General features: G+C 43.9%; 1 protein-coding gene across 2 annotated transcripts; it reads left to right on the forward strand.

Annotated features, from left to right (window-relative positions):
- Nucleotides 1-813: 813 nt before the first annotated feature.
- On the forward strand, nucleotides 814-14,759 carry rbbp6 (retinoblastoma binding protein 6). Of its 2 annotated transcripts, none has more exons than XM_030789869.1 (17): nucleotides 814-1,812; nucleotides 2,410-2,509; nucleotides 2,976-3,012; nucleotides 5,660-5,704; nucleotides 7,666-7,754; nucleotides 7,843-7,936; nucleotides 8,103-8,242; nucleotides 8,589-8,761; nucleotides 8,855-8,958; nucleotides 9,082-9,476; nucleotides 9,590-9,665; nucleotides 9,753-9,813; nucleotides 10,030-10,084; nucleotides 10,171-10,542; nucleotides 10,693-10,812; nucleotides 10,903-12,768; nucleotides 13,032-14,759. In XM_030789869.1, the coding sequence occupies exons 1-17, from the start codon at nucleotides 1,647-1,649 to the stop codon at nucleotides 14,623-14,625; spliced, it is 5,487 nt and encodes a 1,828-aa protein (XP_030645729.1). In that variant the 5' UTR covers nucleotides 814-1,646; the 3' UTR covers nucleotides 14,626-14,759. The 2 variants fall into 2 exon arrangements, with proteins under 2 accessions (XP_030645729.1, XP_030645730.1); XM_030789870.1 differs by having other exon boundaries at nucleotides 10,717-10,812.
- Nucleotides 14,760-15,237: the final 478 nt, after the last annotated feature.

Raw genomic sequence — 15,237 nt, forward strand, 5'->3', positions numbered from 1 at the left:
GGTACCGTGACTTGTAACGTTCATTCAGTTCCTGCTTAAAAGACAAAAAATGTTTAACTGTTAAGCAATTTGTTTTGCAATAAGAATTTGACCTTTTTGAACTCTTGACAAAGAGTTGAGATGATTTTGGACAAGTGCCTGTTGCACCTGTATTTTGAGCATTGACAACATAGATGCAAGAGATTTCATCATGAAAATTATGCTCAAAGTGTGGGTCGAAGATTGACGAAACAAGGCCAATCGCATACCCAACGTTGTATGCTGTAGTTCTGAGCAGTCTGGTAAATTTGATTTTCTCTCTATAGATGGATTCAATAAAAACATACATCTCTTGAGAAAGGCTGGCACCTGCTGGTGTTGAACTGAAACATCTTTTAGTTTAAACCTTTTCAGAGCGCCGCTTTATTTTCTCTCGAAACACAATACCTGGAGAGAGAGAGAGAGAGAGAGAGAGAAAGAGAGCTCGCAGCTTTGTGTAGCGATCACATGCTGAGAGAGAGTTATTGTATCATATAGTATACAATATGGAAATTCTCGTGGTTATCGAGATTTGAAATTTTATGAAGCTCGCTATTATTTTACCGACGACCACAAAGTCATCGGTATATGCAAAGATATTAATAGGGACAATAGAGTTTTAGGTGCTCTCGCAACAACGACGAGTAAACTGCGCAAGCGCGGCGTTGCGCAACGTTTTGTTCCTGGTTTGCTTAACACCGTAGACCTATGATACGACGTGACGTACCCCGTGGAGCTAAGCCCCTGCGTTTGTTGTTGGAAACCCCATAGAAATTTAGTGGATAATGCAGTAACTGCTGATCGTTGTTAAATAGACGGAGCTACAGGTATTCTGTTGTATGATCAGGAACACAGGATACTATTTACTCAAGATTTGATTACGGAATCCTTCTTTATTGAGATACTGTGTACTTGTCGTCGACTATTTCATTTGTTTGAGTTGGATTTCATGAGCTAGGCTTATGTTTTGTTTTTGGAAGCCATTTTAGGCCGTGCTTTTCCTGCATCATGGCATCGCGCAGCCAGTTGCTAGCTAGGCTGTTGTCAGCTAACTAGCAACTTCAAGTGTTTTTCGTTTTTATTTCGATGTCATCTGACACATAGTTTATCGGTGGAATCGTGGACTGGACTTTGACGATACTGTGTGAAGTGTATACATCGAATTGGATGGACTCTATTTCTTTACTTGGCCTGGAACCAGAGGACGAGCTAAGCCATACGGCCCTTGGACATTGCCAGAACGAGCAATCTCGGCGAAGAGATTGTCTGGACATTTAATCACACTTCTGCATTATCACGTGGAAAACAATCTTTTGCAGTAGTATTGACTGTGACGTACTGAAACAGAACTGACAGCCACTGTTTGTTCAGAGTCGTAGTTCTTTGCTTGTGGACTACCGAGCAGGAGACTGCGTACTTGTGTGGTTAGCTAGGTGCTGTAGTTAGCTAACGGCTACCATTGAGTAAAATCAGGTTTAACATGGAACTTAAGGGAGTTCCCGGCTGAATATTGGTAGCCACTTGCTTTGTTGGTTTCACAAAGGGAAAGGTTTTCACCAACACAGCGAATTGTATGTGTAATTGATTGTGTTATTTTTGTTATATCCAGAGGAATTGTTTTAGTTAAAATGTCTTGTGTGCATTATAAATTTTCCTCTAAACTCAACTATGATACGGTCACTTTTGATGGCCTTCATATCACGTTGAGTGACTTGAAGCGACAAATCATGGGTCGTGAGAAGTTGAAGGCCTCGGACTGCGATTTACAGATCACAAACGCACAAACAAAAGAGGGTAAGTGATGAAATTGGTCATTGTCATTAAATTTAGTTTCATTTTAAGGTAATACAAAGGGCGCTTACAATGAGCATTCTGTTTTACATATGTATTTTAAGTATTGCAAAAGGCTGTGGCCTAGTTTAGCCGTTGCTGACCAGCTCGATTGGCTTGTCAACAGATGTCTGTGTTGTAGTCCTATACTCTCTGAAATGTCGGTCAGAAAATCATAGCTTGAGAGATACTTCCCTTGAATGGGCATGTGCGTATTTCCATTAAGTTTTTATTATCTTTGTATGTTAGCTTGACTAGAAAGGCCGTTGGATGCAATCCTAATTTGCTAATACCCGAAGAAAAGTTGTAATAGCATTTATTAAATTAGATGTGTACTATGGACCATTCGAACTTTATTAACAAAATGAAAATCGTGTGTTGTGAAGTACATACTGTCCTTTATTAGTAGTTATTCGGTAGGCACTCTACATTAGAAAATGTTAGCATGTCGTCTGAAAGGATTCCATTTTGTACACTCACGTTGGGCCCCTAATTGAACGGTGTTGTGTTCACGTGGAGAGGGAGAAAGATGGTAACTATTGTGATTTGCTGGTCTTTCAGAATACACGGATGATGGAGCCCTCATTCCGAAAAATTCATCGGTAATCATAAGACGAATTCCAATTGGTGGGGTAAAGTCAGCTGGCAAAACGTTTGTCATGTAAGTGTCATTTCCTGTACAGTTCGGTCTTTGCAGTATCACTCCTTCCTCACTCCGTGTTTCAGAATACTGTTTCCTTTAAATCCTCACGAAGTCACAAGGAGGAGATCTCGTGCCACTTAAAGCTGAGAGCACAGCGCTCCACAGAAATAAGAATTGATACAACACATAATTTAATGAGTAAGGGCTTTAAAACATCTCCCACGGTTAAATTCCGTCATATTTACTGCTATTGGTTGCTAATAACCTGGTCCATTCTTAAATGTTTTGTAAACCAATGAACATTTAGAGCATGCATGTACATACGTATCAGGATGTGCATTTAAGGTTTCCTTCCTAATGACAGAAACACGTAACTGAGACGTGGGGGCAATATGACAAGTCTATAACCTGCGTAATTGACAGGCAGTGCAGAGTGTTTATGTACCGAAGTTAACTTATCTCCATTTTTACCTCTGATTTGCAGTGATCGCTCTGAACCTACAAGTGGATCTACTAAAGCAGTATGTAAAAAACGCTCATTTCATTTCTCACTTACGAAACACTGTCTTACACTTGAGATTTCTCATACTCTTGAATTATTTCAGACAATATTTTCTTACCCATCAAACAACTGCCTTTGACATAGTGTTACTGGGTTGGTCATTGAGTAGTAGTGGATGTAATTTTGTTTTGATAGTTTTATTTAATTTCCATTTTTGCACATGATCTGAAATGTGTGAAGTGGTGTTGTGCATGACATTGCACTGTGTTTCACATTGAAAAGTCAGGTTTAAATATATTATTGCACTGTTTTTCATATTGAAAACTCGGGTCTAAATATACTATTGCACTATGTTTCACATTGAAAAGTCAGGTCTAAGTATTCTGTTGTACAGAATGATATGTGATTGATTGAATGCTGAACATAACTACATGTCCAGCATGTTTTGTCCTCAAAGTACCATATGTGTAAATGATGTCTCTTTTTTGTTTTTAAATAAAAAAGTGGTAATGTTTTTAATTTCACTCTCACACAGTTTCAGTGTCTGACTGTCCATGTGTACAGAATCTGCAACGGTTTAATAAGGCAAAAGTAATTAACTGGATTAAGTGTGTGTATTTGTGTGTGTGTATTTGTGTGTGTGTGTGTGTGAGACAGAAAGAAGGAAAGAGTGTGCGTGTGTGCACGCGCTTGCGTTCATGTACATCATTGTTTGTATTACATATGATGCCATGGAGATGCATTTGACTTAGTTAAAAAGGGAGTTTGGGTGGTATTTATTTTTAGTTCCATCAATTAAATTGTAGTATTTTATTTGACTTTACTAAAGTAGCAGGTTAGATCAGTCTGTATTATCACATTTGGGAAAACGGCCGTTTTTGAAAGCGGTAAGCACTGGTCATTATCCATGAGTTAAATCAGCTGTTTCAGTACTGTCGTTTCTATGTGTCAAATTTGCCTTTAAAAAAAATTCTAGTTTACTCTGAAATTTCCTTTAGTATCACATTACTGAATGCATTCTGTATAATTGTTTTTTTATCTAGAATTAGTTGTCCGTTGAAAATTAAGTTTCTAATTTCTATGGACCAGGATGTTGACTTTTGAACGACAGTTTAAGGAAGTCATTCATATTGGCTCACTCATTATAATTAGCTACTCTTTTTGTAAAACTCCACCATGTTCATTATCATAACTCACATTTGTTTCTCACAGCAAAGACAATTTTAGTATCAGTATATATCAGAGCAGAAAGTGTGTTCCTTTGACCAAGCAGTTTAGTGACCAAATGTACTCTGTCGTCAGTATTTCATAACGAAAGCGCACTGAGCCAAATTACTGAATGGTGAGTTTGTAATTGCTAATATAATTAATGACTTTTGTTTGTGACTGACAATGTGGACTGACCGAAGAGGCCTCTCTTTTTTTACATTTTTTTTATTTTTTGGTTTTTTATCAAATTCCCCAGTGTCCTGTCTCACTGTAATGTTTAATATGTTTTATTACCTAAAGAAGCGTGTAAAGCCACACGCCTTCACAATAACATGGGAACATAGCATGACACATCCTGTACAATGATAGTCTCCTATGAAATCGTCACATTTTGGGGAATAATTTGTGCTTGGATATGTTTCTGCTTTAAGATACTTTGTGAAATTGAATATGGATGAGAATAAATGAATAAATACTAGACAACCATTGAACCATTATGGGCACAGCTAATTTTGGACTACTAGTGTGTAAAAGAAATCCATTACCTTTGGAACCAAAGTAGTGAAAGAATGAAGTGTGCTCTCATCATGTTTTAATCATGTAATTATTTTCAGACTTGGTTTAAACTGAATTGAAGTTGTGTTGGCAATTGAGCCCGTTACTGTCTCTATGCTGGTAAAGCACAAACGTCAAAACTAACTGTTTAGAACAGGTTCTCTCGAACCTCTGTGTTTGTGTTGAGGAGCATGATCTATTGCTCTTGAATACTTTAATTGTATTATTATTATTTATTATATTTTGGTGATGATTCGTCATAGTGACATTAGTATTCATTTTTAAAGATGGGGTTGTTTTTTGTGTTTCTATTTATTTGATGGTGTGGGGTTGGGTTGACTTTTAATAACGGTCAATATGCAGTACACTGTATGTCGATTAACGCACTCTTAATCAATAAAATGCCTGTGTTAAAATGTGTGACACCTTGTGCAAGCCCTCGTGTCTTCACTTCTGAGAGAGTCATTTGTCTGAATGTGCTCTCTCTGACGAGGATGGTGCTCACTGGGCACTCTGTGCTGCCGTGCCATGTGCGGGGGTTATGAGTTAGGAAACCCAGGAAACTTGGTATATGCCTTAGTGTTCCTGCATAAGAGCTTACTTCCGATTGTGTTACTTCCAGTGCTCCCAGCAGAGAGAGATCGTAAAGACCGCCTGACCTTAATTCTGTCTTTTTTTTTTTCTTTTTTTTTCTTTTTTTTTTTTTTTTTTTACAATAGTTAGGAGAAATATATATTATTTTAAGACAAGACTTATGCCACGTTGTTCCCCTTTAGGTTTTTGAATGTAAGTGAATGTAACTGAGTGTCCTAATGGGTCCCCTGACTGTCAGCGGGAGGAGGAGGAGCGGTATGCACTGTTAAAAAGAGTAAACCTTGTTCTGTCTAATTTTTCACAAACAGATTGATGATTCTGCTGCCTCCATTTCACTGGCCCAGCTCTCCAAGGTATACATCCCCTCTGTGCATTATTATTATTGTGTTTTGCCTTACAATCTGTCATTGTACTTTTATCTGGATATGTCCAACCAACCTTATCACACACATTTACCACACTGCTGTTCAATGTTAGTTATCAGGTGTTTGTCACATTATGTGTTTAAGTTTCTTGGTTGGATATATCCAGTGTTAAATATCAGTTGCTAAATGTCGTGCGCATAGAAATGAATGTCAAAAATTTGTGCAAAGATATGAATCCTTTTGTGAACACACATTGGGTACTGATGGTTATGGTTTGTTTATAGCCATGTTGTGTCTAAACAGTCAGTTGTTGTGTACTATACTGTTCATAAATCACTAACATTTCAAAGAGTGTTGATGATCATTGTCGTAGTGCTGAACAAATGACAAACATTTGATAAACCAGACGAATCAGCAACAGTCCTCAATGTGCTTTATGTATTAATAGATGGCTGGACAGAGACAATTATCTGTCGAGTATACCCTTGGTGTACTGACTGTTGCTGATGCGTGTCATCAGTTGAGTTTACATGTACTGATTGTGTGTGAGCTGTGTGTATGTGTGATCCTGTAAAGAGGGGGGGTCAGTGTCTTTGTCGGTGTGGAGGGGAGTACCCTAAAAAGCCTTTCTCAGTCATGTATTTTACCGCTTCAAGATTTTTTTTTTTTTTTTTTCCGCCTTTGGAGAAAGAAGCTCGCGCAATATCCATCCATCCACTCTGTTTGCTCATCTAAGTTTTTTCTTCGATGAAGACAAACCACTTTGATAAGTGACCGTGGACATTTTTTCCCCCCCCACAACGAACGGCGCCTTGTTTGTGCTTCTTGTTTTGTCTCTCTCTTTTTTTTTTTTTCTTCTTTCCCGCCTTGATTTAAATCCTCCTTATGGACTTTGCTTGCCTGCAGCAGTGTTTACTGCATGAATGGTGAAGCTGGAGCTATTCCTTCATTCCACATTCAATGCTACCGTGTTATCAAAGCTTTCATTTCCACCATGGACTACAGTGAAGGCATATGCCATGACAAGATTTTTGCTCTACCTTCATTTATATTATCATTTTGCAATACAGTGTTAATCTGTGTAGTTTTGTTACCTGTAAAATGGTTTACATGAAAGTCATCCGTTTATGCCTTGTCTCAAAGTTCTGTGGTATTGTAGGCTCTGCCTGTTTTACAAGACATGCAATCACTGTTTCGGGAAAATCTCCATTATGGCGTTTTTATTTAAAGAGTATTTTTGTAACCCAAACTCTTTTTCTTTTTTTTTTTTTTGTAATTGGTTTTGGTAAATAAACAGTTTTAACAGTTCGCTGTTTTATGTGTGAAAGTCTGGAACCTTGAAATAAAACCAGAAACGCGGCATCTCTTAGACCCTGGGCAATACTGAGTGGACAAAATATATAACTTCACAGAACCATCATCAAATCTAACGTATCTCTGATTTACTGTTCAAGTGAAACATGTATGTAACACTCTGATCATGCCTCTGCTCATTCATCTGTTAGTATTTTTTGTTTGTTTTTTTTGTTTTTGTTTTGTTTGTCTCTCCGCCTTCTTTTCTTCCCCTTTTCTTCTGTGTGGTGTGTGTCCTGCTGTGTCCTCTTTGATCAGTTGCAGAGGGAATTTAGCATTTGATTTGGGTTTTGTTTCGTATTGGAATATGCAGAGAAATGTGGGTGGCAGGAAGTGGTTTTGATGCTGAAATTCCGTAAATGTAATCCACCAGTATGAACAGGGCCTAACAGACAACTACAGGCTAATTGTTCAGTCAAAGGCTTAAGGTACTCCCTGTCCATCTGCTCTCCAAATTTTTTGGCGAGGAGAATTTACGGCGATGTAGGCAACCCACTTCTCTTTACAGGACGAGACCTCTGTGGTCTGGGAGCTCTGATCGAAACTGTAGATGTTGACCTAATTTGTGTATGAAAACCTTATTGCTTGTTAAACAGACAGCCAATCTCGCTGAAGCGAATGCATCAGAGGAAGACAAAATTAAAGCTATGATGTCTCAGTCAAATCACGACTATGATCCAATCCAGTAAGTAACGCTTTCTGACGCCCATAGAGAGTAGCGTGACCTTTTGTTGCCCCCTTTGCTGAAATTAATGTGAGTTTTGTTTGAGCAGTTACACAAAGAAACTTGGACCTCCTCCGCCAAACTATACGTGCTTTCGCTGTGGGAAAACTGGCCACTACATCAGAAACTGTCCAACGAATGGGGTAAATGGGCTTTCATTTTCATTGTGTCTGTGTCTTTCTCTCTATCTCTGTAGCTCAGTTTTATCTCCGTCGTCAATTACACAGTTATCAGTTGACTGTGTTGTAATTAATTCCTGTTCAGAACGTAAAGGAAATGTGACCTTTAATCGCTCTGATGTGCTAGCAGGACAAAAGTTTTGAGGCGCCCCAGCGGATAAAGAAGAGCACAGGGATACCCCGCAGCTTCATGGTGGAGGTGGATGACCCCAGTATAAAGGGAGCCATGCTGACCAACACCGGAACATTCGCCATTCCCACCATAGACGCGTAAGCACAACCTCGCCTCGCCTCGCCTCTCTGGCATGTAGTTTCTCACAGCGCAGTGCTTGAATGCTAAACTTAACCCTTCAGAGACTCTTCAAGGAAAAAGGTCTTTACCCGTATCACAAATCACAGACAAGCAAGAACAATCTTGACAAATCACAGTTGCCCGCATAGGACCACCCTCACCAAAGCAGCAAAAGTTATTTGTGTCGTTATCATCATTAATCACAGAGCGATAGGTGTCACTCATTTTTGTCTTGCGTTCAAACCTGTGTTAGTGCGATGTTGTGAGAGTTGTCATACCTTTGACAGCGTTTACTTTCTTTTTTTTGGACTGTTTACGATACAGGGAAGCCTACAAGATTGGCAAAAAGGAGAAGCCTCCGTTCCTTCCTCAGGAGAAGTCGTCATCCTCAGAAGAAGAGGACCCTGTGCCCGATGAGTTGTTATGCCTGATCTGTAAAGACCTGATGACTGATGCTGTGGTCATTCCCTGCTGTGGAAACAGTTATTGCGACGACTGTGAGTGTGTTTCCCAGGCCTGTAATCCCACTCAAGTGACAAACCCAGAGATGGGCCTGATAAGATCCTTTTTCTCTTTTTTTCCCCGTGAAGGTATCCGAACGGCCCTATTGGAGTCAGAGGACCACGTCTGTCCCACATGTAACCAGTCAGAAGTTTCACCCGACGCTTTGATAGCCAACAAATTTTTGCGCCAGGTAAGGTTTTTGCTGCTTAATGTTCTGTCGTTTCCCCCTTTTATTTGTCTAATATTGCTTGAGCATTTGTATTTGTCACAAGCGACGTTTTTTTTTTCACCGACTTTCTTCCTTGTTTTCCAGGCTGTAAATAATTTTAAGAACGAGACGGGGTACATGAAGCGACTGCGGAAAGCGGCGGCACAACCCGTCATTCCGACCCAGCCCCGCATACAGCGACCTGTCCAGTCTCTCAAACCCCACACCTCTCATCAGCAGGACCCGCTGAGGGCCAACGCTCAGCGTCCTCCAGCTGCCAACACGCCACCGCAGAATGCACCTGCCACAACCTTACCTCCAGCTGTCACTCAGCAGCCCTCCAACACGCCTCCCTCTGCCAGCAGTTCCTCTGTGCCCAGCAGCAGCAGTGTACCCGCCGGATCCGGCTACAGCCCGTCTGTGTCCTCCCCCCCGCATGCTGGCAGTCAGGAGGATCCATCCATTGCTAAATCACACTCTCCTCTCTCTCAATCTGTCAGGTAGAGTCTGAGGAGTTGACGTGATCTCATATGTTGTGCAGTGTGGTTTTAGGTGTCATTGCACCGTAAATGAGAAGCAGTCGTTTGACTCTTTTTTTTCTATAATCCTTTAGACAACCAGAGAATGTTGTGCCAGCGCCGTCTGTTGTCGTTTCATCAGAACTACCTCTACCAACACCTATTCCAAAAGTAAGTCACTCCATACCGGTTTGCATTGAACAGGAGGCAGTGCAGAGTTCATTTATTTAGCTCATTAATTCTTTTTTTTTTTTGTAGGGATACCACGTTCCAGTGATTGGACCGCCGCCATCCCTCTCACACCCAGTTCACAGACCAGGTAAGAGCTCCCTCAGAGTCACTGGTGGGAAACGTGACCACCTAGAAATGCTGCATTGATACTATAGTTGTAACAAGTAGTTGTAACTTAGAATTTTTTCCAGATAGGGCTTTTTTTTGGACCTGTTAGCGTTGTTAATTGTTTGTCTGTTAGGGAATTTTGTAATGTTTTTCAGATCCCTCGGGCTTATTTTAATCTGTCTCTTTGATCTAACAGGACAACCAAGATCCGCTGCCCCAAGGCCAACAGCAGGAAGGCCCACATGGGATCCGTAAGTATTGTGTGCACTTTTTACCACAAGTTCTCAGTCTGTTAACCATAAAGATAGACTCATCAGACCTTTTTTTTTGTCCCCAGGCCCTCTGGTAGAGGCAAGACCCACACTGAACGGCCTCCAAGGTCACAGGCCCCACCTGTGCAGCCTCCTCCACCGGTGGCCCCTCCGGTGTATGTTCCTCCTACTGTTTTTGCCCCCCCACCGCACCCGATTCCCCAGCCACCCGGCGTGGTTCCACCACAGTACCCGATGCAGTACCCCCCAGGGCAGCAACCTGCCCCTGCTTACACCGTGCCCCCTCCGGGCTATCCTCCTGCCCCTACGAATGTTGCTCCTCCGTGGGTGCCACCTGGTACTCAGCCCCCCTTGGCTAACTCTATTCCCCCTTTGGCACCAGCTCCTTTCCTCTCAAAAGAGGAGTTCTACAGGCAGCAACGCAGGCTGAAGGAAGAGTGAGTGGGCATTTTGTATTTCCTCTTGTTTTAATATTGTTTTTAAGATCTTAACATTATGAATGAGTGCTGTCTAACTGTACTGTATGTGGATATGTTTTGCTGTATTTAACTGTCAAGTTTTATCTCCTTCCTGTTTTTGATAAATAGTTCGCACTGTCGATTCGTTACCAGGGAGAAGTCTAAACTCGAGGAATTCGCCAATGACTTCGCCAAAGAGTTACTGGAGTACAGGAAGATGCAGAAGGAGAGAAGGAGGTCCTACTCAAGGTTAATATTGTGAATTGTTTAGAACTAAGCATGGTTGTCTGATGCAGTCAGGTTCGGAGCGGTTCTGATCACTCTCTTTTCTTTTTGCAGATCGAGATCTCCATACAGAGGAGGCTCGTCCTACAGTGGCTCGTCCTCTTACTATTCCAAATCACGTTCCCGGTCACGTTCCCGCTCCTACTCGAGATCTCTGAGCCGTTCTCGCAGCAGGTCACGTTCTCTCTCGCGTTCACGTTCCCGGTCTCGCTCTTACACCCCGTCTCCATACTCCCGTCGCAGAGGCAGAGGACGAAGCAGCAGCTACCGGTCCAGGTCACGTTCCCATGGTTACCGCCGATCCCGTTCCCACTCTCCGGCCCATAGGGGGCGGGACGGAGGGATGGGCAGCAGCTCTTATCACTCCCGGTCCAGATCACCGGATTACAGGAACCCCACCAAGAAGATGCCTCACAGTGGCCAGCTAGAGACAGACCGCAAGTACATGAACAGATATCGAGATCCTCCCGTTTACGAAGCCAAGACCTACTACGGCCATACCTTTGACCAGAGCGACCCCTATGAGAGAGAACGGTACAGGGAGTGGGAGAGAGAGTACAGAGAATGGTATGAAAAATACGGCAAGAGCTACAACAGCGCTCCGGGCGGCCAGCTCCGTGGACGTGGACCGCTGCTCGGTCGAGATCCATACACCCCTGAACGCTTCCCGTCTCCCAGAGGCAGGGACAACTCCCCTTACGCAAGGGGACGTCGAGAGGACTACCCTCCGCCTGCTCAAGGTCACGGGGTTCCTCCAAGAGGTCGCAACACGCCCATGACATATCAGGAGAAGTGCGCTGAGAAGTACGGCCACCTGCACGTGAACCACTCCGTGCCAGGCAGAGGGATCGGCAAAGAGCCTCCAAAAACCACCAAAGACAGGGAGACCAGTGGGAGCGCCGGAATGGACGCAAAGTGCCTGAAGCATAAAAAACACAGAAAGAAGAGGAAGGGAGAAGATGGTGACGTTTTCAGTCATTCCGACTCCATGGACGACACCAGGAAGGACGATCGTAAAGGGGATTCTGTGCTGATGAGCTGTAGCCGCGATGATGCCACACCGGTCAGGGATGAGCCCATGGACAGCACTGCTGTTCCCTACAAAAGCGCCTCAGACAAGGAGAAGAAGGAGAAGACCAAAAGCAAAATAGAGAAAGTGAAACGCAAGCCAGAGAGTGCTGTTCCGAAAAAGGAACCCCTAGGGAAGACCCAGAAGTTGTCCAGGGAGTCGGATAACGAAAATAAAACTGCGTCTGCAGACCCAGCCATTAAGAGGGTTAAAGAGGACACAACGCACAAGACGGATCCGGGTAAAATGCATTCCTCTGAGAAACTCATGCTTCCCCGCAAGTTGATGCAGCGGCAAGTGAAACCTGCTCAAGAGCTCAAGCCCAGCAAAGATGAGCCAAAGATCAAGAGGGAGCCTGTGAAAGAGCCCACGAAGTCTGACAAAGCCCCTGCCAAAGACCTAAAGCCCAAGAAAGAGGTTGAGAAGACCATCAAAACTGAGGAAAGAGGTTCCAGCAAAGCTGCTGAGCCCAAGTCAGACAAAAGGAAACGTAAAGATGAGAAGGCGCCCGTGAAAGCTCTGGACAGTCCTCCAGCAAAGACCCCGAAAGTAGACTTGGCTGAGGCACCCAAAGAATCGCTGAAGCCCAAGGTGAAACAAGAGATTGAGAAACCTGCAGAGAGGGAAAAACCTGCTATTCCAGCACTTATGGACATAAAGCCCGAGCCCCTGAGGAAGATCAAGATCAATCGAGAAATTGGCAAGAGAATCGTCAGTACTGATAGACCAGGCTCCGCTGAGGACCCTGCTCAAGCCGCCGGGAAGAACAGACCTGACAAGGCGAAAGGCAAGCCTCGGAGAAGGGTACCGGCACAGGATGAATCGGACTCTATGTTGGTTGATTATACCAGGTGAGTTGCTCATTTGAAATGGAGGTTGGCCCTATTTTGGATAGAATAATTTAACCTCTCTTTTTCAGTTTGGTTTTGAGAGTTGATGTGGATTAATTTTAACCCGCCTAGGGTCAGTAGTCCGGTTTACCCACATAACCCGAATGCCGTGAAATGGGAAGGGTTGAGCTGAGTTTAGTTTTGAGTTAACTTGGGCTATGGTGTGGCTTTTCAGTTTTCGGTTTATTTGAGTCTTGAGTTGACTTGACCTGTGTGTTTGACAGTACCAGCTCCACGGGTGGAAGTCCCATCAAAAGGCAAAAAGTCGACTCGAAGAAGATAAGGGTGAAAACCTTGGAGGAGTACACCAACGACAGCTCCACTCCTGCCGAGGACGAAATTGTCATGATCCAGGTGCCTCGCTCCAAGTGGGAGAAGGAGGACTACGAATCGGAGGACGACGACTCCAAGGCTTTACCTCCCTCTGGAAATCGCAACCACGCTGCTGCTGCCACTCCTCCGACGGCGGAGAACGCTGCTGTGAAATCAAAAGACAAGGAGTCTCCACGTGCGGACAAAACCCTCTCGTCTCTTAAAGACGCCGGCACAGACGTCAAGGGCGGAAAGGATCCCGCACCGAGTGACAAAGAGAAGAAGGAAGGTGACAGGGACCTGGAGAGAGACGTTGAGAGGCAACGAGAGAGGGAGAGAGAAAAGGAGAAAGATCGGGAAAGAGAGAGGGGCAAAGAGCGTGAACGGGTCGCTGCGGACCGAGACTCCTCAGACAGGAGGAGGCCCGCTCCCTCCAGTCAAGACAGAGATAGGACACAGGAGAGGAGCAGTGACCACGGCAGTGAGAGGAGTTCTTCCTCCTCCCAGTCGTCGTCCAGAGACCGACCCACTGAAAGGAGCGATGTGGGTTCCAGAAAACCATCCGACAGAGAGCATAGCACAACTTCCTCTGATAGGAAGCCCGAGCACAGAAGCGGTGGCAGGGATCATTCGGATCTGAGACAGAGAGATGAGAAAGCCAGAGATCCCGTATGGAGGAGGGACTCCCCTCCGCCGCCCTCAAAGGCCAGGGACAAGGATATGCACCCTGACCCATCCAAGAGGACGTCAGCGCTGCCACAGGAGTCACACTGGCCTGATCACAGCCCCTCCAGAGATAAGAAACCAACATCCCATAATGCTCCAGAACCGAATAAAACGGCAGAGGAGCACAGACGGGATAGGTCGTCGAGTAGAGAACGCCTGAGCCTTAGGCACTCGGATATGCGAGATGTGCGAACCACTAAAGACGCTAGAGAGGTTGGTGGGCACAGGACTCCCCACAGGGCAGCGTCCCCAGATACCAGGACTGACGGTGAGAGGGGAACCCCCCGCGGGGGGGATAGAGATCACCCCAAAATCAAGCCCCCGTCCGTACGTTCCATGCGCCTGTCTTCCGACCTCGCCCGGGAGACCGACGAGGCGGCGTTCGTCCCGGACTACAGCGAGAGCGACAGCGACGCGTCCGACGGCGGGCAGAAAGCGGAGCCGAGAGGGCGTGACCGGGACAGCAGCGGCAGCCCCAGCCGCAGCCAGAGCCGCAGCCCCTCGGGCAGCCACGCCCGCAGCAGCAGCGCCAGCTCCACGGGCAGCCAGGACAGCAAGAAGAGAAAGAGAGACAAGAAAGAGAAAAAGGAGAAGAAAAAGCATAAAAAACACAAGAAACACAAAAAGCATAAGAAGCATACCAGCAACGAGTCTGATTCGGAGATGAAAGGACAGAAACACAAGCATAAAAAGAAAAAGTCCAAAAAAAGCAAGGATAAAGAAAAGGACGAGAAGGAAAAGGAGGAGAAGGAAGACCAAAAGCCTAAAGCATCCATATGAAAAATTGATGAAAACTACACTTTTTTTTTCTTTTTTTCTTTTTTTTAAATTAATGTTGAGCCTTTGATTTAATTGACTTCAGTTTGTGTTTTGTATTGTAATCCACAGAGGGTCAAAATAATATTGTGAATATTGCTGCAAGAGTTTTAGTTCTCTTTCAGACTGTTGTGCCGCTGGTCTTTCTCTTCTCTTCTTTTTTTTTTTTTTTTTTTCCCTTTCTTTCTCTCTCTCTCTTTCTCAGATGATAATTGCAAAGTAATGTTTTTCCATCCCCTGATTTCTCTTCTTAGTCTTTTTTTTCTTTTTCTCCAACATTGTGTTTCTTGCATTAAAATCAGTGGAGGAAGCACTTTAGAGATGAACTGAACGAATGTGACTGTGGTATGCAGAGGAGATAGACACCCAGGTGTACCTCATTTATGTCTCAAGTCTGGGGGGGTGGGAGGGGGAGGGGGTGGAGAGAGAATCATATCATTGTAATTATGACAATATTGGTTTGATATTGTTATTTCGCTCAACTGGATAGTGTTATACTGGTGTGAGGGCACATAATGGTTGGGGTGTTTTGTTTTTTTGCACTGTGAATAGATTTCCTCTACTTAAAGATTTATT

Source organism: Chanos chanos, chromosome 13 (assembly GCF_902362185.1).
Source record: "Chanos chanos chromosome 13, fChaCha1.1, whole genome shotgun sequence".
In the NCBI taxonomy this organism is placed as follows: Eukaryota; Metazoa; Chordata; class Actinopteri; order Gonorynchiformes; family Chanidae; genus Chanos; species Chanos chanos.